This window comes from Patagioenas fasciata, chromosome 7 (genome assembly GCF_037038585.1).
Source record: "Patagioenas fasciata isolate bPatFas1 chromosome 7, bPatFas1.hap1, whole genome shotgun sequence".
Taxonomy (NCBI): domain Eukaryota; kingdom Metazoa; phylum Chordata; class Aves; order Columbiformes; family Columbidae; genus Patagioenas; species Patagioenas fasciata.
In genome coordinates, this window is record NC_092526.1 from 17,938,001 (window position 1) to 17,964,577 (window position 26,577).

Here is a 26,577-nt window from a genome sequence, read left to right on the forward strand (position 1 = left end):
TTCATTTATATTTCCAAATCTAAGATATGCAACAGAAAGCTCAAAGTCAGGAAGAAAATTTAATAACAAAATTTTTTTTTCAGAAATTACTTCTACATCACAGCTATGGATTTATTAAATAGTGTGGAGCTAGTCTGTCTAAATATCAGAGTAGAACTATCTCAGAAATCTCAGATGTTCCTGGTTTTATAGGCACCTATAACAAGCTGCTTCTAGTTGAAATTAAAATAAGGTTAATTCAATATAATAAGAAAAGAACAGCAGCAAAGCAAAACAGAACAAAATCTTACCCTGAGGCTTTTGGCAGACAAACCCATAATTCTTCTCACAGTTTTCTAAGTACCATTTTCCCGTAAAATAAAAATTATGGTTATTTGATACCAATGTGCATAGTGGAAGTTGTTCTTCGATGTTTGCACTGTTATAACGCTGTCTCTGCAATCAACATAGAACTTTATTAATAAAGACACTGTGTAAAAACAAAGCATAATTATTACATTAAATTTAGAAGAATAATTATCTGAAAGACACTGTCATAAATATTTAGGTAGAACAATGAACATTATCATAAATACAATCTGAAACAATAACTTCGTAATAAAAAGTCACAAGCTTTCACTGCACAAACTAAAATGCTAAGCCCAGCATGGACTAACATGGTGTAAAACAATATATTAAAATATGAAATTCATAATCTTATTCCTTAACTTTGCTCAGACCCAGTTTATGATACTAATCATATAATTCAAACTTCGGTGCTTAAGAGTAAATGCAAGAGCATGTGACTGTAACCACAAATTACATAAATAACTGTCTCGATGGTGCTTTTTTTGCTACCTCTAGGTATGGCCATAAATCTGTGCCCACAGTTGTTCAAAGTCGCAAAAATTAGGAGAAGACTAAGTTGCTGTAACGAATTAGGCCTTGTCTTCGAGGTAGTCATGATTTTTATGGGTAAAACAAGTTCCCACTGCCCTTGAAACCCCTGGAAATACTCACATCCACTACTTCAACTGGAGACCAGTTAGAATACACCGAAGGTTTTTCATTCAGCCATTTTTCATAATCATCACTCTGTAAACCTATCCAAACACTGGTTTTCTGTCCAAACAGATTCATTGTTATGAAAGCTGGAAAATAACACACAAATAAAACAGAATTAACTGGTAACCATTTAGGGATGGATGAAGTCTCCTCCAACAAACTAAAGCACTGAAAAATGTAATTACTAATCAATGACTTCACATAGTTACTAGGAAGTAAGAATACGAGCAGCGTTTCAGTGTCGTCTAACTGTAAATTCAGTTAAATTAACTTCAGATGGCTTAGAATCTCGTCCATTAACTAATAAGTCTTCCAGAAATGTTCACAGCAGCTTGAGTAACTTCAGTATTAGCTCAGGGTACTGTCCCAATGAAAAAGCTTTTCTCGGTTTTAGTTGAAAATAAGATTTCTCAATTAAAAATAGCCAGTGAAATTCCTCCCACCTCCAAATGAGCAGTTTTACAAATCTATGAAATTCAACCACAGTTTTTTATGAATGGGGATTATAAAAATTTTTTTAATGCGCTGGCATTTATTTCTCTGACAGTTCAAGCCTAGTGCTATGCTTATGTGCTCTCTGTAGATGATATTTTAAGTACTATGAAAGGACAAAACCAAGATTACTTTTACAACAGTGTGACATTGCATTCATAAGACAAAAATTTTACACAACAAATTTTTAAATGGGTATTCCATTTTATTTAAGTTCTAATGCATGGTAATAAGCACAAAAGAAATTATAGTGACTCCTCAAAACATAACTGCCATATAGCTCAATGGATATTTGAATTTTTATGTTTTGGGAAACAGGGAAAGAGAAACACTAATTTGTTTAAAGAAGTGAGACCATAAGTAAGATCTGAGCAATCTTTTTTCCTAAACCTGTATCCAAGATGAAACTTTACTAAGATGAAATTTGATGTATTTAACAATATTTTCAGTACTCCACCTTGTTCCAGTTCATCTCCAGGGGAAGCAAGAGACCCATCATAGCTGTTGCACAACTCTTGTGCGGAGTACCAGCTTCTCAGATGCTCTGGAGCCTTTGGAATTTGTATCAAAAAGCACTGTTTCAAAAACACAAGGAAAAAAAAAGTGTTGTGTTTTTTTTTTTTTTTCTCCAGTTTAAAAGCTATTTGTCCATCACTAGGAGCGATCACTAAAACATGTCACATGCTGTTATTGAAAACTACATGTTTCATTAGTTTCTGTCTTGCAATGGACCTTTCCAACACACTTGGTCTCAGTTTTCAGCTGCGATCAGGCTTGGATTCAAATCAGTTGTTTAAAGGCAAACACAATCTGGGTTAAATTTATCCTTGTAGTCACTGCAGTTTAGCACTGCGATAAAACCAACTACCTCAGTGCATGTTGCTGTTATGGAACATATGTATTTAAGAGAAGCCTGATGAAATAATTGTCTTGCAACCTTCAATTGCAAATAGACTTTGATTTATAATTACCTTTGACAAACCCTATCTGAAACAGCATCTTTCAGAGAACGCAGCAGTTTGGGACCATTTAGTACAACAAGGGATCAGAGATCTGTTTTGAGACCATGAAAGACTCTTGGAATTGTCATAATTGGAAAAGAGAGGGTGGAGCAGGCTTTTTACAGCAAAAGTACAAATACACTTGGATAACTTTTGCATTTATGAGTATTTGTTTCCTTCAAGTAAAGTAAAAATTTTGACACCTTCTTAAGACAACTCCTGTGTGCAAAGCTACTTAATAGGTATAAACCTTTGCATCACTGTGAGTAGTTATAAACCTAAGGGCCCTGCTTTCAAAAAAAGAAGAAAATCTTCAAATATTGAATACTCCTTAAAAAAATCAAATTTCTGTCACAAGTATGGAATGCATTTTGAATTATCAAACAGTAAAAAAGAATGTGTTACTTTGAATCCAAATTGCAACCAGCCTTTGGGACATGTTCCGTGCTGGTTTTGGTCTTTTGGAATCTCCTTCTCTATTTTCACTGCAAAATTACGCTTACAAATACAGGGAAGAGAGACGGTACAGTTTTCGTCACCCCAGCGGCCTGTGTAAAAAGAAAAATCAAAGTTCAATACTCTTTGAGAACTGGAAAGGGTTTTTTTTCTTCACGAGCTTAGATATCATTAAACAGGGTATCCTTTAGTGGTTGAGTAAAACAAGACTCTGCATCAAATACATGTGGATATATCGCATTACAATGGATTTTATCATGCATGAGACTCATACTTTTATTCCAGTTTGATTTTATTAAGTTAAATGAATTCCTCTACACTGAGTCATATAACATATGCCTATATCATCATGTATTTTAAAAAATACTAGTTATGTAGAAAAAAGGAAAGGTATAGAAATGATGCCTTCCAGATAAAATAGTTTGACTTCCTTACATTGAAAATTGTTGGCAAGATCCAGGTGCTGACAGAAAACACTGACCTGCTGAATACACTCTGACCTGAAAATACATTTTTCAGTGGAACACAGTGCACTCGAGTTGTTGACCAGCTTTCATCTGCCGGCCAGCTGATGGGGAAGGGTGGGCGGCCCTTCCTTTTATGTGATACTAACTATAGTAACGCATTCAAAAGCATTCAGAAGTCATGAATCAAAAGCCCAAGATGATGTGTGGGGAAAAAAAGAAGGTTTTACGTTTTTTCAGTTTGGGCACTTGCGGCTGGGATTACAAGAGTACAACTGGATTTTGTTTTTTGGCAGTCCTCACAAATACAAAGCTGAATATTTTCCTTTCCACAGAGCCTGACATGTATAATTTATCATATGACTTGCAGATCTTCAGAAAACAGAGACTGGGATGATAGAAATCACTGAAACCAGTGGCACTGTACATTTTTTAATTCTCTAGCAAACTATATAGCTATATAATGATGTAAAGGTTAGCGACAAAACCATGGTTCTGAAAAATCTGTCAGCAGATTGGCTATAGAATCAAAAATGAGTTAGAAACCTGAGTATTTAAAGTTGTGTGCTGATAGTTCATTAATGTAGAAATTAAAATAGTTCATTAATGTAAGAAAAAATATTGCTCATCCATCTGACTCATTTGGTTATAAGAAAACTGACTCTGAAAACCAGCAATGTATTAATGTTTTTGCTGGGCCATGTAACAAGTAAAACTAAAGATTCAGTATCACTGGAATCTTGATATTTTGACATTAGAGTACTGAAACTATTAATATACTCTTAAATTCAATAACCTAGTCTCTGAGCATATTCATGATATTTTAATATTATTTTCTTAACCATAAAAGCAGTTAATGCAAATCATATCCATGTAGCAGGACTATGTAATACAGGACCATGTAATATGGATTGCAATTCTTGAAAGAAACTAAAAAAAAAAAAATATAACCCATTTGGCCAACAATGGAATCCAGTCATAACTCCTGCAACAAAAGGAAACATAAAATAAACCTGTTTGTGATGAAATGAAGCCACATCTTCTCCCTGGTTTCTGCAGATGTCTCTCTCTCCCTTCATTCCAGTTCTGGTATGTTACTGGTGATTCATCTCTCCAGCTGCACAGAAATTTTAAGAGTGTAGTTGTACTTTTTCCCATCATTACTTAGAAATACCACCTCCATTCAAAGTGTTCGTAGAAAGCACCCTTTTATTGACCAAGTTTTAGAAAAAGACAAACAACAACAAGGTTGATATTCATGTTATTGGAAATACTGTAACATGGAGGTAAAATAAGGGTAATATTTTCAGAATGATATTTACATGAGAACTTAGTTTCTTTTTTGAATATCCCACTCAGTCATGAAACCGTTTTAGCCCATCAGACTGAACAGCAGCTTGTAACTGTGCCAAGTACAACTCAGAGCAGCTGAAGTGTAGGTATTCTTACCGAAATTCATCACTGAGGTTTTCTGCATGCAGTCCAATCCACCAGTGAACATCGCTATCCGATAGCTATAAAAAAAAAGTGTTTTGCCATATGTTTAACTGTTGTTGCCCTCTTATTAAGCATTAACAAACCCCTAAAATCAGGCTCTGTTTGTGTTCAGATGAATAGCATCTCCATTGGGTTCCAATGGGAAGAACAGGTGCTAAATTCTGCCTGTGTTAATTTATGTCACTTCAGCAAGGTTATTCACATAAGTAGAGCATGATTTAGCCCTCAGTTTCCAAAGGATGCTGATGTATCTTCTGTAAACTAGGAATTTACCATTTTAAGAATTTACAGCCTATGTGGCTTGAAAAGGACTGTAGTCTTAGTCCAGAATTTGTTTTTCCCCAACCACTAAAAATAGTCAACAGCAAATATTTCCTTTTGGCATTAATATACTGCTGGTTCTTAATGTTTCCAAAATGTTTTCTACAAACATTTACTGACTTCACATAGCTCATACAAGAGATTCCTAGAGATGCTTTCCAGACTGATTGTTGTTCTCATGAAAGGTTCTAGACTTCCAGTCCTAAAGGATGAAGTATTATGGATAAGTCACAGAAAAATAATGTTATTCAAACAGCCACTGATTATTGCTGTGCTGACTTGATTCTGCCTTAAATTATGAATGGGCCTCACTTTGAAGGCTCGCCACTCAATAATTACAGTTTTGGGGTCTTTGGGAAAGAGCCAACAAAGGAAAAAAAAATGTTCTGAATGTACAGGACACTGGAAAAGCCACCATGTCTCTGAGAAGCATTTATTTTTTTCCAGAAAGAACTGAAGTGCAGCCTGAGTTGTGGCAGCTGTGCTGTTCTCGGAGCTATAGTTAGCATTGCACCAGCTTACAGCTATATAGCAATATCATATTAGGAAAATAGACAATTCTGTTGAAGAAGTCACTCAACAATGCTATGTGATGTTTTCTAATCACAGCACTCAGCCTACACATAATGGTTTTTAAAGAAATAGTGAAAAATGTGTCATTTTTGTTACCTTCTTAATTTTATTTTGAATAAAGGCTTGTTCACCAGAAGAATTTATTGATGCCATTCCACTGTGAAGCCAGCTACAGACAAACTCATAGGTTTCCCAGTCCGTAGGACTGACATGGAAGAGATATTCTGCTCCTTGATAATAGGACCATGGCAGTTCTAGAAAACGAACAAAAGAGTCAGTGCTTGTGTAGGGGTAAAAACTCATTTCACGTGTCCTGCTTTCAGCCACACATCAGGGAGCAAATATACCACAGCTAACAGCAGGACCATATGACGAAAAAATACACTAAGATTAATTTTTTAAATGTATATTCTATCCTGTGATATTCCAGTAACGTTAAGACAGTTGTTTAGCCTTTGCAAAAAGGCAGTTTTAATGTGATGGAAAGGTTAGCAAACTCCCTGTGTGTATTACTGGCAACATTCCTTTACCCACCCGAAGTTGTACCTGATGTATTCAGTGTTCCTGAACAGAAGAGTGACAGATTTTGATCTGTAGCAACATGTTGCTACAGAGTTCCTTAATGTAAATTTTTAACTCCAAACATTTTAGTTCTTTCTTTTTAACCAATGGCTTAAATTATATTTCCAGATTACAGCATTTCAAGATGTGAAAGAAGAAAATGTTTTCATACCAGATATGTACCAACTTGGATTCTTTGGTTTAACACCTGCAAAATACATAAATAAATTAAAACATTGTTGATTAAGAATGGAAAGTGATTTCATTGAAGTTGCTTTCTCTGTATGGTGAAAATTCAGTCAAAATCACGAATATTGCTATTCTCATTCAGGGAAAAAAAAAAAAAAGGAGTTAAACATGGACTAAAAACAATTACCACAACTACTAAGCATTTTTTAGCAACCTTTATAAACAAGAGCTTTGATTAACTACTGCTAGCTAAGTGCTAATCATTGCTATCTATTTTTAAACTGACTTCACATATTAGACCTGTTAACTGGCCAACAAACCCTTATGGCTACATACAGCTTTGCCATGATTTCATACATAAGACCAACAAAGAGAACTCCAGATGGGGCTAAAAAGCAGGTTCTCAGATATTTTATTTCCTTTTCTCTCCTGAATTACAAGTAATGGGTATAACATACAAGATATGTTAATTAGAATTTCACCTTTTGGTATTTTGCATATCCATTCACGTTTTTCATTGCAGTGTGCTGGAAAGACTGTTCTGTTTACTTTGAATACACCACAGTGTCTTGAGTCATCTTCAACATATTTGCTCTCCAGAAATGAAGATACAACCTGAAAATAGCGCATTCATTATCTTTCACCAATAATACAAGATGAAGCAGTCAAAATCTCATTATGGAGAAAAAGGAATGATTTGGAGATGTGTGTATGTTAAGAACATCATAAGTAACAACTAGAGGACCACCTAAATTACGGTGGTAAAATAAAAAAAAACTAAGGTCCATAATCATGTTCTCACAGTGTCCTGTTCAGTTTTCCCATCTTATATCAGACTCCTTTTTTTGTAAAAATAATTGAATAGCTATGAAACCTAACAATTTTTTTACATGATTAGCAGAGGTTACCCACAACTTAAATACTTCGCTTTGGTTCGACATGTTGCATGACTGAACTTTGCACTGACATTCTGAAATTACTTAAATAACAATGGCAGAGCTGGCACTGCTCTTTAAGGCTGAAAACCAATTGCAGTTTAAAAACAGACCTCTCTTCAGTTGTTCAATGTTTAAATCCCAGGTAGTAACCATTAGTGTGGCACACAGCACCAGCATCTTCAAAGGATGAAAAATCAAAAGTGGTATTAAAAAAAGAACTTAGCTCTGAATACAGGCACCATCCTAACAGTCATAGAACAAATAACATATGCAAGCACAGCTTTGAGGCTTTCCAATGTGTGTATGTATATATATACACATACACACACACATTTGTGTGTACATGTATGTACGTGTTCACTTTACATATGCGTGGTCCTAAGCTAAACACAGCATGCTTAGCCAGAAAGCACACATCTGCACACCTTTATAATTCTACCTCATTTTGCAGTTGCAACTTTTTGCACAAGCTGCTATTTTAACAGTAGTGTACTATTAATCCTATTATAACAATTACTTCAAGTGCAGTATGTGGGCATGAAAATCAAACAGTTTCCTGGGCTAGGTTTGCTCAAAAGGCTTATTTTTGTGAACTTATGCTCAGATATGACTTGAAAGGTTACTGAAATATATAGCATATAGATATTTACAGGTGTTCTGTCAGACCACTGCCATGTCCCTCCAGAAAGCGGGTTTTTTTTATTAAATCCAATCCAGAATTGTCTTTCTTCTGTCCTATGATAGAAACGAAGAAAATAACGTTTTTCATACACTTTTTTCTTAGCTATTTCAGAAGTTACTTTTTAAATCATGCAAATACCCATTTACTTTCTCATTGAATTCAATATATCACTCTGTAATACATTTATTAACCTTTTAGTATCCTTGAAGTAAACTTTGGTTTTCCTACTAAAATGTTAAATTATATTTTTAAAGATGAAAACATTTAAAATAAGATTAAAATTGTCGAACCTTCATTTGAATGGGAACTGTTAACTCCCAAGAATATAATCCTGACATTAACAGTTGCTCAACATCTACTACAAAGATCATCTTCAAAAAGAATCACATTGTAATGTTGCTAATATGCTTTTCACCCAGTTCTAAGCTCATGCTAGTCAAGAATAGAGAATTGTTCAGCCACTAGTAATGAGGATGGAAGAACCTAAGTTGTAGATTATTGTTACATATGAGTATGAATAAGATAAATCTTCTTGGTGTTAAAAAAAAGATAGTTACCTATCAAAAATTGTATATAATAAATTGTTCAAAAAAGTCTCTTCATAGATATGGCTAAAACTAGCAAGATGTGCTCCAAAATCCTGGCATAACGCTTCTGCTTCATCCCATGTTCTTCTCATCAGAACTTTTTCATTGTGAAATATCTGTAATAAAATAAACACTGCCATAAATGTAGTTGATTTTGGAGAGCAGTTTTTTCAAAAACCCACAAAAATAAAATATTAGTTGCAGTTTTTCCTACAATAAAGCCATACATATTCCAAGTATAGTTCTGATTTAAGTCTTCAGACTTCCACTCACTTTTAAATGCAGTGAAGTATGGTAACAATTTTTGTTTGTTGTGTGAAAGAAATAATGGTTTAAAAAAATATTTTACAAACCGTGTATCCCTAAGCTGATGAAACCCAAAAAAGTCAAAGCAAGTTTGTCATGTACCTTGTAGCAGTTGAGCAAATTAGCTTCTGACTCCCATCCAAAAGAGCAAGAACTCAAATGTTTTTGAAAAGTAAGTTCAGGTTCTTCATAAGAACTGATTTTTTGCTTGCACAGTGACATTGCTTTGAAGTTCTTACAGCTTTTCACCTCCCAGTAACCAACAGGGTGCTGCCCCCGCATAGCCACACATCCTCCAGAATGACCTAGACACAGGAATAAGTGTTGAGTATGAGAATAAAACATTTGAATTTTGTGAATATTTGGTGAAGTGACTGTCTTATTTGCATCAGGTTGTGGATGAAACCTCAATGAACTTAAAAAAGCAGCAAATTCTCTGGTCTGCAACCAGTATACAGGCTTGTCTTGGCTGACTTGAGCTTGTACAATGAACCATGACGAAGGATTCCTCTCACAAAATGCAGGAGATTAAATGCATTTTAAAATACTACTTTTGCAAACTGCAGTAGTAAAGCAATAAACGTAAAGAGTCCAAAACACAGAAGTAATTACTGAAATGGAGCATCTCTTTTTCTGTGTCTATTCTCAGGTATTGCTAAGAGGTTTCTGTTTCAAAGGATGAGTATCTACTCCATTTTCTTGTTTTCTTGGAATGTTTTTATTTGGATAATTATAAAACAAACAACATCAAACAAGCAAACCAAGTATCAACAAACTAAAGGGGAAGAAGAAAAAACTTCCACGCAGCGTTTTTATTGCCAGAAACATATCTAAGACATATTCACCCCTCTTGTTTCATATAAAACGCAAAATTACAAGCTGTGACTGTTACTGAATAAAATTCCTGACTTCTATGTGATCTTTGCTGCGAGTCTCAAGAAGCCCTGATGGCCTCCTTGAAAAGATCGTAAAGAAATGTAGGAAAAACATCTCCAGAAAAAGAAAGTACTTTTTTTTTTTTCCTGATCCAGTCTTTTCCTAGTGACTGCTGCTGAAAGGAAGATCATCTCTTAACTCTCAAGTTTTTATATTACTTTGTTTCCCCAATAGATGATGGAGAAAATGTTAATTTTCCCTGCACTGTACCAGGAGGTGTGAAGAGCCACATCCAGTATCCTGCCACAAGAAGGGAACCTGCAGTAAAGGCACCTGGGTAGGAAGTGGGGCAGGAACTTCTGGCTTTTCCAAAACATCCAACTGATCTAACTCTACCGTAGGAAGTTACATCATCAACAGAAAATGTACATTTATCCCTCTGGTCTCTTGACCAGGCAGGGAGGGAAGGACAGGGACTCTGCAACCACTGGTGGCAGGGGACGAGAGCGCATTGCCCCCCTCTGAGCCATTTCTTTTTTTATCAGCATGTTACTCACGTGGCTGGTACTTGTTCCAGTTTGTGTAGCTCACAGAGCGATTCTTCCCTGCTGCACTTAGCCAAAAGTATTCTCCTGTGTTGTTAAGGTCTTGTAATCCTATCCAAAAATAAGTTCTCTCAGATTTTACCATGCTATGGATCATGCTGTTGATAAAAGCTTGTTCAAACCTTAATAAAATAATCAAGAAAAAAAAAAACTTATTAGAATAAAGTAGGTCAACTGGTACTTCAGTGAATAGCTCTCATGAAATGACTTAAATTGTGTGAGCAGAGAAAAATACATAAGAGGTACTTAATTTTCTTCATAGAATACTGTGGGGAACTTCAGGCACAAGTCTGTAGTATAAACTGTAATTTTTCCCTTCCCCCCTCACCCCCCGCCTCAGCATCTGAGCACATAGGAAAAACAGTATATTAAGATTTTACAAGCTCAATGCTTATACTAGAAGATGCAAAGACAGAATATACTAATGATGCAGAGCTAAGAATAAGACTCTCCTTGTATGAAAGAGAAAAATTAGCAGGGTCTGAAAAAGCTACAGAAGCAAGAAAAGAAAAAGCTCTGTACAGAAGTACCCTATTAGAGCCAGACACATCAAACAGCACTGAGAAACCAGAGCTGAAGGGCTCAAAGCACCAGCTGATCTGACTACAAAAGGAATAACTTTTTACTTCTTTAATTTTCTCATTAAAGTTATGTGAGAGATTTACACCTTTTTGCAAGTAATAATTGTTGCATATAGTAACCCATTTGTCACTTAAATGTAATTTATTCAGATAAAATTGGTACAGCAAAAAGTATTACACTTTATGAGCACATTTGCTCAGCTTCCTATGAAAATATATGCAGCAAACTAGATTCCCAGTTTGATAGAGACTTCCACAACTTCTTAGTTTCACATATTGTGAAAAGAATGGCTAAATACCATAAGAATGACATTAATGTAAAAAACCGAATGTATCTGTAACACTGGGAGCAAATGAGAACTTTAATTTTCACTTCCTCTGCATGTTCTCTTTGTATATCAACCCTCCGTCCCCTACAACCTACTTTTAAATTAATATTTTAGGATCAAAACAATGAAGAGTTTTTGCATTTTTCATACCAGAACAACAAACCTCTGCAATAATTAAAAAATAAAATAAAAACCCACTAAACTAACAATGAGCTTTTTTGGCCACTCCAACATTGGAACAGGGAACTAATGTAATAAACAGTGATGGTTAAAACCAGTAAAAAAATCAAATGAAAAGAAATAAGCAGACAAAGACAGATGACTTGCTTCCAGTGATATGCAGCGTGTCATCAGCTCCCTGTGACTTTTGAGCTGCACACGCTCAGCTGCACGAATTTGTCCTTTATCCTCCCCATAGGGATTGCTGCCGCACTGCAGCACAGCGCTGTGTGTGCTGTGCACTGTCCTGAACCCCCTGGCAGGGCAAATTCCCATATATGTAAATCCTTATGTGGGGCAGCCTGTGTTTTCCTAAAAGTTCTAGCTATCATTCATCCGATCGCTGGTGGTTACAGTACTTCCCCCATCCTAAAAGGAGGGGAGATTTCCTCCTCTTTTTTTTTTTTTTAATATGATAAATATGTGGAGGTTAATGTATGTATGTAATATATCTATCAGTATGTCATAAACTTTAATGGAAATCAAATACATAGGGTAAATGACAAAGAGAACACAGAAAACCCAAGCATCTGGACATCTGCAGAGGAGAAAGCCTTTGCTGAAGCTGGAATACTGGTAAATAGGAACTAAGCAAGGGAAGACAGACCTCAAATGCTTTCAGACATTTACTCTCTCACCTTATTTGCTGAGAACTCATGTAAAATACATAAATAGAAACTTTAGAAAACATTAATTGATTTGGTTTAAAAATTGATAGATTCTGATCATAAAAATTAAATGTATTTTCATTTTCAGTAGTTTCCAAGTACGCTAATAAAGTTTCTTAAATACGTTGCATACCTCGGTAGAAAGCGTTTTGTTTAGATTCCTGCATGCTCACATGTGCACACATTACCGTGTTTATTAGCCTGACAATTACTTTTTATTAAATTTATTTTCAATTAAAAAAATAAAGCAAAGTTTACCTTTTATTTTAGCCAATGTTAGTAATTATGCTCACTTCTCACACAAATATTATTTCATAAGGGTAATATCTTTTGCCATGCAATGCTTTATAAAGTTAGAATAGCTCTTGTTAGAGGTATCTTCACGCTGTCTAATAGGATTAACTACCTGTTTGTTACTGATACAAGTGCAGATGGGCAGAAATAACCACTGGAAGCTTGTTCAAAACTTCGAGGGGTACTGTCGATTTTGTAACAATATCCACCATGTCTTTCCCATCCCTTAAAAGAAATGAACATTATTTTATAGATTATTAATTATTATATAGTTGTTAAAAACTCAGTCCCCTTTGGTACTTTCTGTTTGATCACCACTGATGTCCCTATAGTGCATTTCTTTTCTACCATGGTTCAAGAGTAGTTACCCTTCAAGGTCATAGAAAATATGGGTAAATTTAACAAACGTTTAAATTCTGCATCCTTAAACTATGCAAAACCTGGCTTAACATATACACACATGATAACACCTTTAATGAGTATGACAAAAATGTGGACAGCACTTAAAGTACTCTCCTCACATACTATTTTTCTTTCAATTTTTTTAATACTTCGAATATTGTTTTACTGTGTTCTAGGGAGGTATGCCAAGCCCATCTCTTTGCATGAAGCGTGTAGTAGCACTTGTTGGTTTCCATCTGTGGTAACTCATTGCTGATATCTAATACCTGAAGTGCAGAGTCAACACTGCCATGCCAGATTCAGTTAAATTGTTATAAAAAAGGATTAGAGCTGCCCTTTGTCTTCAACTGTAAACAAATATATTTATTCCAGCAATTATTAGCCTTTCATATAGGAATTCACTCTGGTTATCTACCTTTTCTCAGGTCCCTTCCATATTTTCAAATAGAACTTAAAAAAAAAAATTGAATTAACAATCATCCTACTCTAATAATGCAGAATTAAAATGTCACATTTTCATAGTTTATCAGGTGAGTCAGAAAACTGAGTCACTGGTCAGCCTCCCTCAATTCTTACTATCAATCTTTTACTTTATTATTCTTCATCTCTCAGTGCCCAGAAGATGTTACGAGGACTGGTATGAGTTCTGCCTGTGTGAGTTCATACAGAGTACCTGCCTGGGATTTCTCCTTGAGTGTCTTAAACGATCAAGAGAATGAAGAGATAATAAACCACCTCTGTCTAAACTTGAAGCCACACACAGGCAGGAGAACTGGCTGATCTCACTTTGCCTCTCCCATGCAGGAGGAGCTGCTTGCAGGGGAGCTCACAAAGCAGCACAGCCGGGAGCAGGTACAGCAGCCCACTGGGCATCACCAAACCCTGCTTGATGGTGACATTAGCAACAGAAGCAGAAAAGGAGAACCGGATAAGCTCTTTTCTTTTTCTGCTATCTGTCCTCAGGTACAATAAAATGTACAAGAAGATGCTGCTGCCCTATTCAGGACAGCAATCAAATATTTCGCACATCTTTCAGCCCTGCTGAATCTGGGGAGCCAGATGTCAGCTTCTAGTTGGGAGTGTGTTTGCTGGCAGGGTACTGACAGCTCTGCTGCCTTTTGCTAACAGCCCCCTCCAGTGCTTGCAAGATGGCTGGGGACAGCCTTTCGTATGGCATGAAAGCAAGACAAGCTGTAGCACCAATTACTGTGGTTTCACCTGAGAACAACACAGATGCCCTACTCAGACACTGGCTTTGCAAACAGAAATAAGGCGAGGGTTGAGGCTCTTCCTTGTCTCCATACCAATAAGCTGGGGCTTCCCCATGGGAAAGGTGTGTTGGCAGGTGCCAAGGGCTCTGCAGCACCCAGGACCCCACAGGTTCTCGGCAGCCCCATGGGGACACAGTAATTCCGCTTTTGCTCCAATGTGCACCTAAACTCAGGGAGTAGGGACTGGAAGAGGGCTCAGTACTAACTGAAAAACCCTCTATGGGGACACAGGTAAGAAACAGCAAATGTCTGGTTTCCTTCAACTGGAATTCTTGAATGATAAATGCACTGGTTTCAATGAGGCAAACACAATCATCCTAGTCTCTCAAAAATTTTTATCTGGACCAAATGGCACTGCATAATCTTCCCTCTTCAAGATTTCTGGATGTCTAAAGACTGGAGGAAATCATCAAGAACTTGGAGGGGAAACCCAATGCAGGCTGTTAGATACACAAATCTTAAAAGGCTCAGGAAATCCCCTGAATAGTTGGGGGTCAAGGGAAAACTGGGGGAAGCTTTATCTGTGCTTGCCCTGTCCTGCTCTTCCCCAAACATCATTTGCAGCTACCTGTGGGAAGCAGAACACAAAGCCGAATGGAGCCTTATTTTGAGCAGCTGTCCTTCTGCTCTTTATGAGGTTTTGTGGCCTTAATAGGTATTCTCTTCTTAAAAGTGAAATTCTCTCCTGTTACAACAGCTATAAAAATAAATGCTTGATTTAGTACTATACTGTTATCTTTTGATGCACTATAAACGTGTAGAGGATCGAAGAAAGTCACCAGCACAAACACAGTCAGTTCTGCACACAGAAACCTCCAACTCAATTATCAAGTGGCTGACAGCTCTACAACCCATTTCAAAAGCTGGTTGAAAGAAAATCTTTAGAACTGTTATTTCAGTGTTAGGGAAAACTGTCCAGAGAATCTGACCTTTGCAATAAAATATTTATTCTCAGTAATAGCCTGCTGACTAGGAAAAAAGAATAGTTTACCTGCTAAAGGAAGAAAGTGTTTATCACTTTTTATGTCTTAGGATGACAGAAGTGTAGGAAAAAAAGCTCAGGTTTATGCAGTAACTTGATACGGACATATTGCAAAAAGCTCCAATCAGCAGAACCACAGAAAACATTAAAGGCTCGTTCATCTGATGTGCAAGTCATAAAAAATCAACATGAGATGAAAGCTCGGTAATAACACATAAATCTATAAAGCTTTAGAAAAGAAAACAACCGTGCTGGAGGCCAAAGCTCCCTGAGAATCTACTAGCAATCCAATATGAATGGCAGTATGAGGTTAACAAAGCAAAAGATCAAATGTGAGAAACGCCAATACGTATTCTGTACATGTAAGGTAGGTCAGCAATAGAAAAATTGGGAAAAAACGGTAAATCTGGTGAAATAAAGACTTAGCCCTGGAAAATTAGGCCAATAACTAGCAACAACATATATATTGAAAGTTAAAAGAAAGTGAGTTGTCAAGACAAAATGTCTGAAATCAAGCATAGCTTTGAGTTAGCATAAAACTGACTTCTTTTGATTAAATGAATGTAACTTCTGCCACATTTGAAAGAAAAGGATCTATCAAAACCAAGGGACTATAACAGGTTTAGTATATGTTTTCACAGGGTTTAAAACGTCAATGAGCAGAAAATTATACTGAGTGGCAAGTTTGCCAGAGCAGACCAAGGTACCTATGACCAGTGACTCGATCTCTTGAGTCTGAGTCCTGTGAGGTACCCAGAGCTGAAGTGCTGTCAAGCTCCTGACTACAACTGAAGTCTTGATGCTCTGCACATTTTTCACTTGGTCAGGACCGTGACAAACCTTTCTTACACTAATAACACACAGAATTCTTGAGTGATGAAATACATTGGTTCACATAAAATGAAGTTACCCTAAACTTTTGGAAATGCTAACCTGGAGCCAAGCAGAAACTGCCTCCATAATGGTATGACCAGAATGCTGGACCTGACCATTGTACATCTGGGGAAAGACTATCTGAGCCCAAACAGTTCAGCTCCAACCTTCTTATAATTCAACTGAATTGGTTGCGTTTCTTGACTTTTCAAGTAAAAGGACAAGAAATTGTAAGACTAAAAGATAATTGTAAGCTAAAAGATAAAGCAAACTAGAGAAGTGAGATGTTTGATGATAAAATGTTCACAAAACTGCTCCAGAGTTATGACTAAAATTTTAACACAAAGCCTACAAGTTTGTCCTTTTCACACTATGGAAAGGAACAAATGGCAAATAAAATCATACTTGAACACATTACCTTTACTACCAGAATGCAGAGCCTAAAATCTGCTGCAATGTCCTATTTAGATAGCTGGGATCCTTCCCATTTGTGTTTGAAAGCAAAAGGAATGCTAACGTAGTTGAAGAGTTCACTCTGTGTCAATGAAACTGATTGTTTTCTGCCCTAACATTCCATTTCAGTGTATGAAAACCATGTGTGGGATGAGGCATCATATAACAGCCATTATTTGCACAGATGGCGGACAAAAGGGTTTTCACTTCTGATCTAGAAAGAAATAGGAACTTGGGTCACAACTGCTGACAAAACAATGAGCCATGAAAGGTACCTTGGGAAAGCTTTTAATCTTACATTAAAATTTAGTTTACATACTTTTAAGGCAAACAATGAGATTTTTCCTAGCAAAACATGCAAATCATTAATATAAAACGAAACTTATTTCTCTATTTACATACATGTGTTCTGTAGCTGTATTTTGAGGTTTCCTATGTAATTCTATCTTACTAGTAAGGCTCTAAACCAAACAAAAACCACAAAACCCCTTACCTCTGGACAACTTGATTCCAGCTCAGGAGACACATGATTAAATTCCCCTGCCTTTTTGCAAACGTAGAAAGATCTGTCTTCGCATTTTTTAACTTTCCAATGTCCCTCCTAAGGGAAAAAAAAAGTATTCTCCATACCGATTCATACTCTCATGCATATCTATATACACATGTATTTTAACTTCCCAGTAAAATCAAGTAATTTTTCTCACTCTGTTTATTTATCCATAGATGGATCATTTATTTCTACCAACACTGTCAGTAGGACTTTTCAAATCAATCATACAAAAGAGTTTGTCTCTTTGAATCACTTCTAAGGATGCAATGCATTTTAATTAATTAACACTATGGCCATGCCAGAACATTTTTCAGAATAGATAGGAACTTTCTTCCTATCTATTATAGTTCTCTGTAAGATTAATCTTCATATTTGAACAGTCTTTAGTGAAGATATTACAAATTTTGTATTATATAATTTTCAGACATCTAGACATACTGGACATGGACCAAAAATAATGCTTGAAGAATTATGTCTTGAACCTCCTTTTACTCTGTATTTTACATTTTCATTTGTTTGTTTACACCTGCAAACTGAGTAAAATATGGTTTTGTGTAACTAAATCCTAAAAATGTTACTGAAGTCCTGCTTTCCACTTCCACTTTTCCAGGTCACTGTAATTGTCTTGGATTTCCCATGAGTTAAAGATTGCAACCTGGACCCACTACTGTAGAGACAACAGAAACTCTTTTTGATACAGTTTTCACACTTCAACAAAATAGACTCTAAAAAAAAAATATTGTGCCACTTATGTAAGTAATGTATTAATGAATTTAAGTATTGTTAATTGTAAAAGTAAAGCAAATTTATGTCCAAATTATTAAAAAATTGACAATGCCATGAGTTGTGATTTGACAGGACATTGCGTTACTTGAACAGTACTTGCAGTTTTACAACACCTGACTGATTTGGAGTCAGTCTTACTGCAGTCAACTTCTACAATTTTAAGTAGATACAGACTACTATCTGGTTTTGAGAGATACTACATAAAATTTATAAATATTGACAGCAAGATAAAATAGGTGCCACTTACAGTTTTTCAAAACATTAATTTGAAGCTTTCAAGACAGGGACTGATGCATCATAAATTATAATACACACTACCTGGATTTTTAATTACTTTGTCTTTATCAAAATACCTACTCGTATTTGTTCTCTATTTAGCAAGCTTTACCTATGTAACATTTTTTATTGACCATAAGCTCAAAATCTATGATTAATTTTCTGTACACCAGCACTGCAAAATATATTGGTTTCTAAAGGCCACGTTGCATTTATCATAACATGAATATAGTAGGAATCAAAAGACAGAGTCTACGGGTCATGGTTTTAAAAAGTACGCACACGGAGAAAATAAATTATTATAAGCCAAAATAAGTGTCAAATTCTTTCCAAAATAAAAGGAAACTTACAGGTCCTTGAGCTGAAACACAGAGTTGTCCTGTTCTTTGATAGGTGTTAGGTTCTTGTCTGTGCCAGTTAGAGAATTTTACTGGAGTGCCGTCTGACCACTCAAAAACAACTGGGGTGTTATTACTGTATAATCCAATCCATGTTTCAGTTACATTTTCTGTAAAAGAATAAGGGAGGTCAGATTTTAATGGTGAAGAAATAATGCCTGTTGTTCCCGTAACATTGACACCACTATTAAAAATCACTCATCTGACTTTCATAAGAATTACCTTCTTTTGGGAAAAAAAATAGCTGCATAAAACCTCACTGATGAGATAATGTTCTATTGCCCTTGAAGACTTGATTGTTTCAAAAATAGATGAACATACATGATAACCCACTTTGAAATGCTGAAAAATACAAATCAGGAGCATACACACTTTTTTGAAGTGCACAGGGCAGAAAACCTGCCATGGAAGGAAAGATTTCTTTTTATAATCTTCCATGGCAGGATGGGTGGCAGGAGAGATGATAACGGGAGATGTCCAGTAAATCAAGTGTAACGCACTGTTCTACAACCACAGCTGATGCAACAGAGTTGATTAAATATGTCACACAGCTCTTGGAAGTTTAAACCCATGGCCAAACTGTGCAGCTCTGCCAGCATACTGATGCCAGCTGGAGGCACAAAACATTCACTTTTCATTGCTGCTGTTATGATAACAAAAGCCTTGGCATTGTTGCACCTGATAGCTTTTGTTCATTATGTTCCTTGTGTAATTATGCTCCCACTTCGGACATGGACTAACAGAACTCCTTTGACACAGTCTGCTGCCATCAAGGGGACCCTGCCAACAGACCAGCAGCAGCTTTGCAGGGTGAACATGGCCAGCTTGAAAGCAAAAGATACTCTGAATTGTTGCTGCTTCTAAGCACAATTCTTGCATAAGGATGATCACTGAATATTTTGCAACAGTTTGCAAGGAATCAGCCAAGAACAGGAAAGGACAAAAGCTAGTGTGTTTACTGTGGCCTCACTAAGTTTACTTTGTTGATTCATTTATTTAAGTATGATGATTGGAGAAGGTGATGCTATACATTTTTAAGACTCCTAGAAGGAGCACGCATCATGCTTGTTTTTTTGGTAAACATCATGTGGGTGTACCATGTAACACAGTCCGTAAGTGGCTAGCAACGTTAAATGGCTGCACAAAAGAGCATCGTGAAAATCTTCAACAAACACCGCACACTTTAACTCCCAAAACTCACCACTTTCAAGTAAGTTAAGGAGCAGCTCTGCATCTGCCATGGAGGATATACTAATGAGCCCGCTCTTGTCACTTTGGCATGAGATAAAAGCCTCGTTCCAGCTCTTCTTCTTTGTATGAAGCCTGTAGCAGTTGCGATTGTGTGAGTACCAGCCATCATCACAACGAGTGGCATAATACCTCCATGTATCTTTTAATTAAGCATACAAAGTTTGCGTATATTAGATCAAATTGCCAAGGTTATGCTATATTTATAATGCATTCAGAGCTATCTTTTTAATCTTCAAACGCTGAAAATAGTCATCCAAGAGTACTTAAGGAGGCCAAAACACAAGCTCTATGGAACATCACCTACCAAGCAAACTGAAATTTCTTCCACTTTATCTTATGATTCAACCATATGGGTTGCTGGACTAGTGCAAACACAATAATTGATCTGTTATTTAGTTTAAAACATGTTATATCTCTGTTATTAACTCTGAACCTGATTCAAAACCAGCTAAAACTTTTCCAGGTGCATTACCTCATTATCTGAAACAAGCAGGGAAAATTAAGTTGTCAGTAAGATGCTGAACCTATATAATGTGTTCTTATCAAAACAAAAATTCATAGATTCATATAATCGTTTTGGTTGGAAAAGACCTTTAAGATTGAGTCCTAATGGTCTAATAAACTCAGCTCTGTGTTTAAGTTTCCCACAGAATGGGAGTTTGATGCATTCTATGTATTACATATCCTATACTCGTTATATAAACATTTAAAAAATAAAAAACATTATCCGTTCAACATGTTTTCCAGGATTGCATTTAAACAGAAGTGTTACTACTTCAGTGAAGGTAAGCTGTATTCAACTTACACTAGGGAACATTTAGTTCAGCTAAGAGACTGTTCTGCTGACTTCATGTGGCTTCCTCTTGTCCTCCCAACACACCCACAAATAGGACACAGTAACAATGAGATACTTACCTAATGTTTCATACTCTGTCTTATTTAAATATTTTTTGCATACAAAAGGCAATCCAGATTCACATACATAACTTTGCCAGCCGTACTTCAATTTTGAATTAATCACTGCACAATGATTTTCTCTAAAACTGTTATCAGAGACATCTGCAAACACATTTTTGAGAAGCACAAAATTACAAAAATTCAGTTCTTACTTACAAAGTGGTGTTGTAAGACTCTTTACATCTTATTGAATTAATGTATAAACATCCCTGCACTCAAACTTCACAGAATCACAGCATGGTTGGGGCTGGAATGGACCTCTGGAGATCATCTAGTCCAACCCACCAGCTAAAGCAAGTTCACCAGAGCAGATTGCACAGCAATGTGTCCAGGTGGGTTTTGAATGTCTCCAGAGATGGAGACTGGGCAGCCTGTTCCAGTGCTCTGGCATCCTCAAAGTAAAGAAGTTTCTCATATTCAGGAGTAATATTACACCAATACTACAAACAAATGAGCATGATTTATATAGGTGTGGCAATCCCTCCTTGGCTGCCGCTATCAGATGAGAGGCTGAAATAAGCTCTAGTGTCTTAGTGTCTGTGCTATATCAGCTGGTGGACAGAACTTGAAAATGTAGCAAATCAGGTTTTAAATATGCAATTGGAATCTTAAAAACACTTTTCAAAGTAAATGATGAAAGAGCTAGATCACTAATGGTTTGAACAGACCTATCTCCATTGATGCTACATTCCCTAGAAGGGGCTTTTATTTCATCAGTATGAATAAATATTTCTTAAAAAAAGAACACAAAACAAAAAACAAGAACAAAAGCACCAAGAGGTATGCTGGTTCACTTGATTCACTTTTCAATCATAGCTGTTGGAACAGCACTCTTGTATCAAGCTGCAGTTACAGAGAGCATATAATTACAGTGCTATAACATATCCAAGAGAAACATCAAGTACTTGCTCTCCAGTTCACAAACACTAGTGGTGCTCCATCTGACCACTGCCAGCCAGCATCTTCCTCCAGACGATTCAGGCCTGTCCACAGCATCAAGTCCATGATGTTTAACTTCCCTGAAACAGAAAAAAATAAAGTAATACTTCACGCTTTCCCCATGTTTTAAAATATCTACAGGTATAGATCTGCTGTCCTGTCTTGTTACAACAGGAATATAACAAAACTTCAAATCAGTCTCCAAAAAGCTCAGGCTGTTTTTCTCTATCCTTAGAAAAAGTCTATTACTTTGTTAATCAACATAGAGATGAAAAGGAATGAACTCAAAAGTCTGCACCCTTCAAAAGCTACTCATCCTGCAAACCCTTCCTGCAGAAGCTGTTGCTGACCTTAGAAGTTAAATCTAGGACAAGCAGCTACATAAATGCCAGCCTGCTTCAGCTTTCTATAAACCAAACAACTTCCACTCCCTTTAGAGCCTGCAGGCATATCAAAAAGCTAATGAAATAATTTTAAAAACTTCCTGCTAGCTTATATCCTGCAATTGAAAAATCAGCAATAATGGGAAGCAACGGGAAAGAACCCTGAGGCAGCCCATCTACCACCCATTCCTCCACTTGGTCCTCCCCGTAAACATTAAAATACCCACGAAAGCCATGCTGTGTGAAGGCTCTGCAAAATTTGTCTGAGACTCTTGCTGCATGGGGGAAAGCAAAAAGCTTATCAAAGGAGGAATACCATCCACTTATGAAAACAGAGTTGGCATTTTTTCCCATGCAGGACATTTACTTTGAGCCTCCCAAATTGTTCTCATCATTCACATTCAGTGAAGTCCAGTTTGCAAAAAAAACTTAACAGGAGAAAGGGACACCAGGCTATACTGCAGAGAAAGTAAATATTTGTATAATTCTCCAGAGCAAACAATCATGGCCCATAAGCACAGTTGCAAGAATGAACAGGATTCGCTGTGGGAAGCGAGAATTAAGACAATTACACCCTCACATAACACATACTGTCATTTTTACACTCGGTTTATTAAGGTTGTAACTTACCTTCACCCTTGCTTTTTCAAACAGCTCTACCGAGGTTTGTTCTGCAATGAAACCTCACAAGCAGCAACAGGAGAGACATCACACGGAACATTAAGCTCCAAAGCTCACCCCTTTTTCACAGGTAAAGTGGAAATCTAATTATGGGTTTCCTACAAGGCCCACCGAAAAATGGCTACTCACTGCTTAAGCTACTTATGTAGTTCTGCTCTTCGGGGTCAGTGATGCTCAGCAGGTCTCCTCCTTGCAGCTGACAGGCGGCCCGTGCCTCACGCCAGGTCAGCACAGACGCCAGGTTAAACTGGTAGCAAAGGTGCGTGTCAGGATTCTTCTTCCAAAAAACGTCACAGCCGCTCTCTGCTCAAAACAGATTTATCACCAACAGCCCAAGACTACAAACTAATCCAAAATGTAACACCTTTAATAAATAAGTTAATTAATGACAGCAGCATCCCAATGGAAGCACGATTATGAAATCCTTTAACGTTCCTTTGTTAAATAACACATGGAAACAGGGCACTAATGGAATAAAATGTTGCTCCCTATTTCATATGGTTGATAAAATACTGGGGAGCTTATCTGCAGCTGGTGGTGATTTTCACAGCTCTCATTAAGCCAACAGAGCTACATTTTAATTTATACCAGCTGATCATTTTTTCCTAAAACTGAATGTTAAAATATTTAGGTTATGAACACCACACCCAGCTTGTGGAGGAACAGTCACCTGGATCTCCTTCTATCTTGTACTCAAGAGAATAAACTTACTGTAATTGCAAAGTAGAAGCAAGGCTGAAAAATCTATTATACTGGTTACCCAGAAATCCCCATTACAAAGACACGTTTACAGCTGTTTTTAAGAGGCTTTGAAACAGAGATTCAAAACGTAGCTTGAGCATGGAGGGCTTTTCCAAACCACTTCTGCTGATAAAATGTACAATTTTTCTTATTTATCCATAAAGCTACAATATTCGTGAAGCTTACACATCAGAAATCTTTCAGATAGCAAGTGTTTTTAAAGCTCTTGCTTCTAAGTGTTTTAGGCCCAAGTCATGAGTCTCCAAGTAGTGCACAGAAGGGAATATGCAAGACGTAATGCAGTCAAAAGCAGAATGTGACTTTGAAAGAGCAACCCTTTACGTGCTTCAGAGGAGCTCCTGGACAGAGGAATGAGAGGTTTAGCTGCAGGGAGGGTCAGTGGGCTGCACAGAACGACATCCTTTTGCTCACATCCTGTAGTTTTGCTTTTGGGATGAGGACATGGGTCTCCAAAGGCCAAACATAGTAAATTATGATAAAATTTGCTCAACTCTTCTTGTGAGTTTTTGAAAGAGACATTCTCTTCTAACAGAAGGGAAGTCATCCAAACCAGAGTGCGTCCTAGAATTACCAATAAAGAGCAAAGACACTCTTAGGGGTGGAAGGAGAGAAAAGACAAGCAACATCTTACCAGCCTTTGGGCAAAACCCCCATTTTTCATCTTGTTCATAGTGACTTGTTGTGGCACACCAGTCAAATTCCTTTCCGTCTCTGGTACACTCATAATACCACTTTTTGTTATATTTAAATGGAAAAATGCACGGGAAACCAAAAGAATTTCCCAGCAAGGTGTATGTTTCTGGAATAAACAAAACACAGAGATGAAAAGAATGCAGACCACAGACATTTCTTTGCCTTTGTACTTCATTATTCCTGTTTCTAACAACAATAATAAAATCAAAATGTCTAAAGTTATTTTCTAATTTTAATTTGTAATTGATAACAGCATTAGTATAAGTATGTGCAGCATAGTTGCAGTGAACAGTATTTGGGAATAATAATTTCTGAAATTTGTCACCATAAAACAAGGCACGTTCTCATAACTTACCACAATTAAAAAAAAAACCCTGAACAATTATAATATAAAATCTGCACTTATATTTCAGAACAACTACCTAAAACAATTGTTAGAAGAATCAGTACACACTTAGATGCAAACAAAGCTTATTTTTTCTATGTTAGTCTCTGAAAGACGAGCAATTTAGCATGATATCCCCTGCTCCTCCAACTCTTTATAAAATGGTTTTCTAATGCTTTTTCCATTCTCTCTGCCCCTCTATGGGAAAGGAAATGTGAAAGACAAAGGAGCACTAAATAAACTTTTAAAAATAAGTGTTTATACCATGGGGAATAATAACTTAGCTACAGAATTGATGCTACATACATCTGTTATCACAATCAATAATGCCTTATGATTTAAAATATTTTCCTCTTGTACTTCTGAGTACCAAAATATTGAGAAAATTCAGTGTAACTGAAAGCTGTAAAAGCTTTACCTCAGTGAATGTCTCCTTAACCTCAGAGTTTCTACAAAAGGTCAAAGAATCACAATCAGAATGAAATTGTTTGTCAAAGATCCCATGTTGATAACCTAAAGATCAAAGTCCTTCAACTTCAGAAATCAGTATGTATTACCAGGTTCCTGGAGGTTTACAGAGTTAATGGCTGGCTGCGCACATATAAAAAAGCAGTTTACACACTGTAAATCTTCTTTAAAGCCTTCTGATATGAACAGATGATACAAAGAACATGGGTAAAAAAAAAAAAAAATTAAAAAAATCAGGTTTACTTCTCTGCCTGCCTGCTGCCGTGCTGTTAGCTACGGAGGTGCAAGGGAGTACCTCAGTCCTGGCAAGAAACCAACCTCAACAGGTATAGTCCTCTCATCATAGTTAAATACACTTTTTCTTTGAAGGTACAGATCCTCTCCAACCTGGGGGACTAACAGACTGGCTTGTATCTGCCTGTGCATATGCTAAAGTAGAAGGAGGAAAATAAAAACTGGAGGTGATAGAGCTTTTGCCAACACAATTAATGACTTTGTCCTGAAACTAGGCTAGAAGTGCCTGCCTAAGGCTGATCCTCTTCTCCTAGATGTTCCAGTACTAGGACTACCAGGTCTGCTTTCATCTTGCTATGTTTACACAGTAAATGGGCAAGACTTTTTGTGGGTTCAAGTATTTTCTCCCTGGTCTTAAGTATAAACTCCACTAGGTTTTAAAGAAGCAGTTGGATGTTGTAGCGCTTGCGCAGTTACCACAGTTCCCAAAGGAAGGACTCTGGTGAGAGCAGAAGCCAAGCCCAGCTGCACCTACAGAGGAAACCACTGAGACCAGAGATCTGGAACCCAAACACTCAGTTCAAATGAGGAGAATCAACAGCTTCAGCCTGAGACACGCTGTGCAAACATTAGGTCAAGAGGCTGAGGATGGAGTCAAGGTACAGTTTGTCCGTAGCTGTTCATGGTAAATGGGTTCATCTTATTCCTTATATCTGGAAAACTGTTCAGGTCTGCAGACTTGGGTCTTGACATTCCTACACCTTTGCTAGCTGTACAGCAAAATTAACCAAGAGTCTGATCTCTCCTCCAAAGTTTGGTACGTTCAGAGTCCAGGTGCTGAACGTTGCAAACATTCAGTTCGTGCACACTGCGATCCCAGACCAAGCTGCAGTGACAGGAACTCCAAATCCTTCGTTAGGACTCTTTGGGCTTATCTGATAATGAAAGCTGCAGAACAGGCAACAGCAAATCCTTAGTTCCCCTTTTTATTTTATAGAGGATTTGAAATTAGTGTTTCCTGGTTTGCAAGGATACCAGTGGTTTTTTGGGTTCATATAACAGATGAGGAGAAAAATAAATCGTGCGATATGCTCACATCAATCATTGCATAAGAAACAGACAAAACAAAAAACCACAAAACAATAAAAAA

General features: G+C 36.8%; 1 protein-coding gene across 1 annotated transcript in view; it reads right to left on the reverse strand.

Moving 5' to 3' along the window:
• PLA2R1 (phospholipase A2 receptor 1) overlaps positions 1 to 26,577 on the reverse strand; it is a 40,997-nt gene that overhangs the window by 10,175 nt on the left and 4,245 nt on the right. The window contains exons 3-23 of the mRNA XM_065840977.2: positions 24,279 to 24,446; positions 23,015 to 23,188; positions 21,788 to 21,901; positions 20,841 to 20,984; positions 19,876 to 20,064; positions 18,627 to 18,784; positions 17,158 to 17,265; positions 12,796 to 12,908; positions 10,545 to 10,714; positions 9,214 to 9,416; positions 8,776 to 8,921; positions 8,187 to 8,271; positions 7,081 to 7,213; positions 6,582 to 6,617; positions 5,945 to 6,102; positions 4,907 to 4,971; positions 4,471 to 4,574; positions 2,943 to 3,085; positions 1,994 to 2,111; positions 1,000 to 1,130; positions 291 to 435 (exon numbers count right to left, since the gene is read on the reverse strand). Coding sequence (XP_065697049.1) covers positions 291 to 435; positions 1,000 to 1,130; positions 1,994 to 2,111; positions 2,943 to 3,085; positions 4,471 to 4,574; positions 4,907 to 4,971; positions 5,945 to 6,102; positions 6,582 to 6,617; positions 7,081 to 7,213; positions 8,187 to 8,271; positions 8,776 to 8,921; positions 9,214 to 9,416; positions 10,545 to 10,714; positions 12,796 to 12,908; positions 17,158 to 17,265; positions 18,627 to 18,784; positions 19,876 to 20,064; positions 20,841 to 20,984; positions 21,788 to 21,901; positions 23,015 to 23,188; positions 24,279 to 24,446 — 2,805 coding nt within the window. The remainder of the gene's footprint in view (positions 1 to 290; positions 436 to 999; positions 1,131 to 1,993; positions 2,112 to 2,942; positions 3,086 to 4,470; positions 4,575 to 4,906; positions 4,972 to 5,944; positions 6,103 to 6,581; positions 6,618 to 7,080; positions 7,214 to 8,186; positions 8,272 to 8,775; positions 8,922 to 9,213; positions 9,417 to 10,544; positions 10,715 to 12,795; positions 12,909 to 17,157; positions 17,266 to 18,626; positions 18,785 to 19,875; positions 20,065 to 20,840; positions 20,985 to 21,787; positions 21,902 to 23,014; positions 23,189 to 24,278; positions 24,447 to 26,577) is intronic.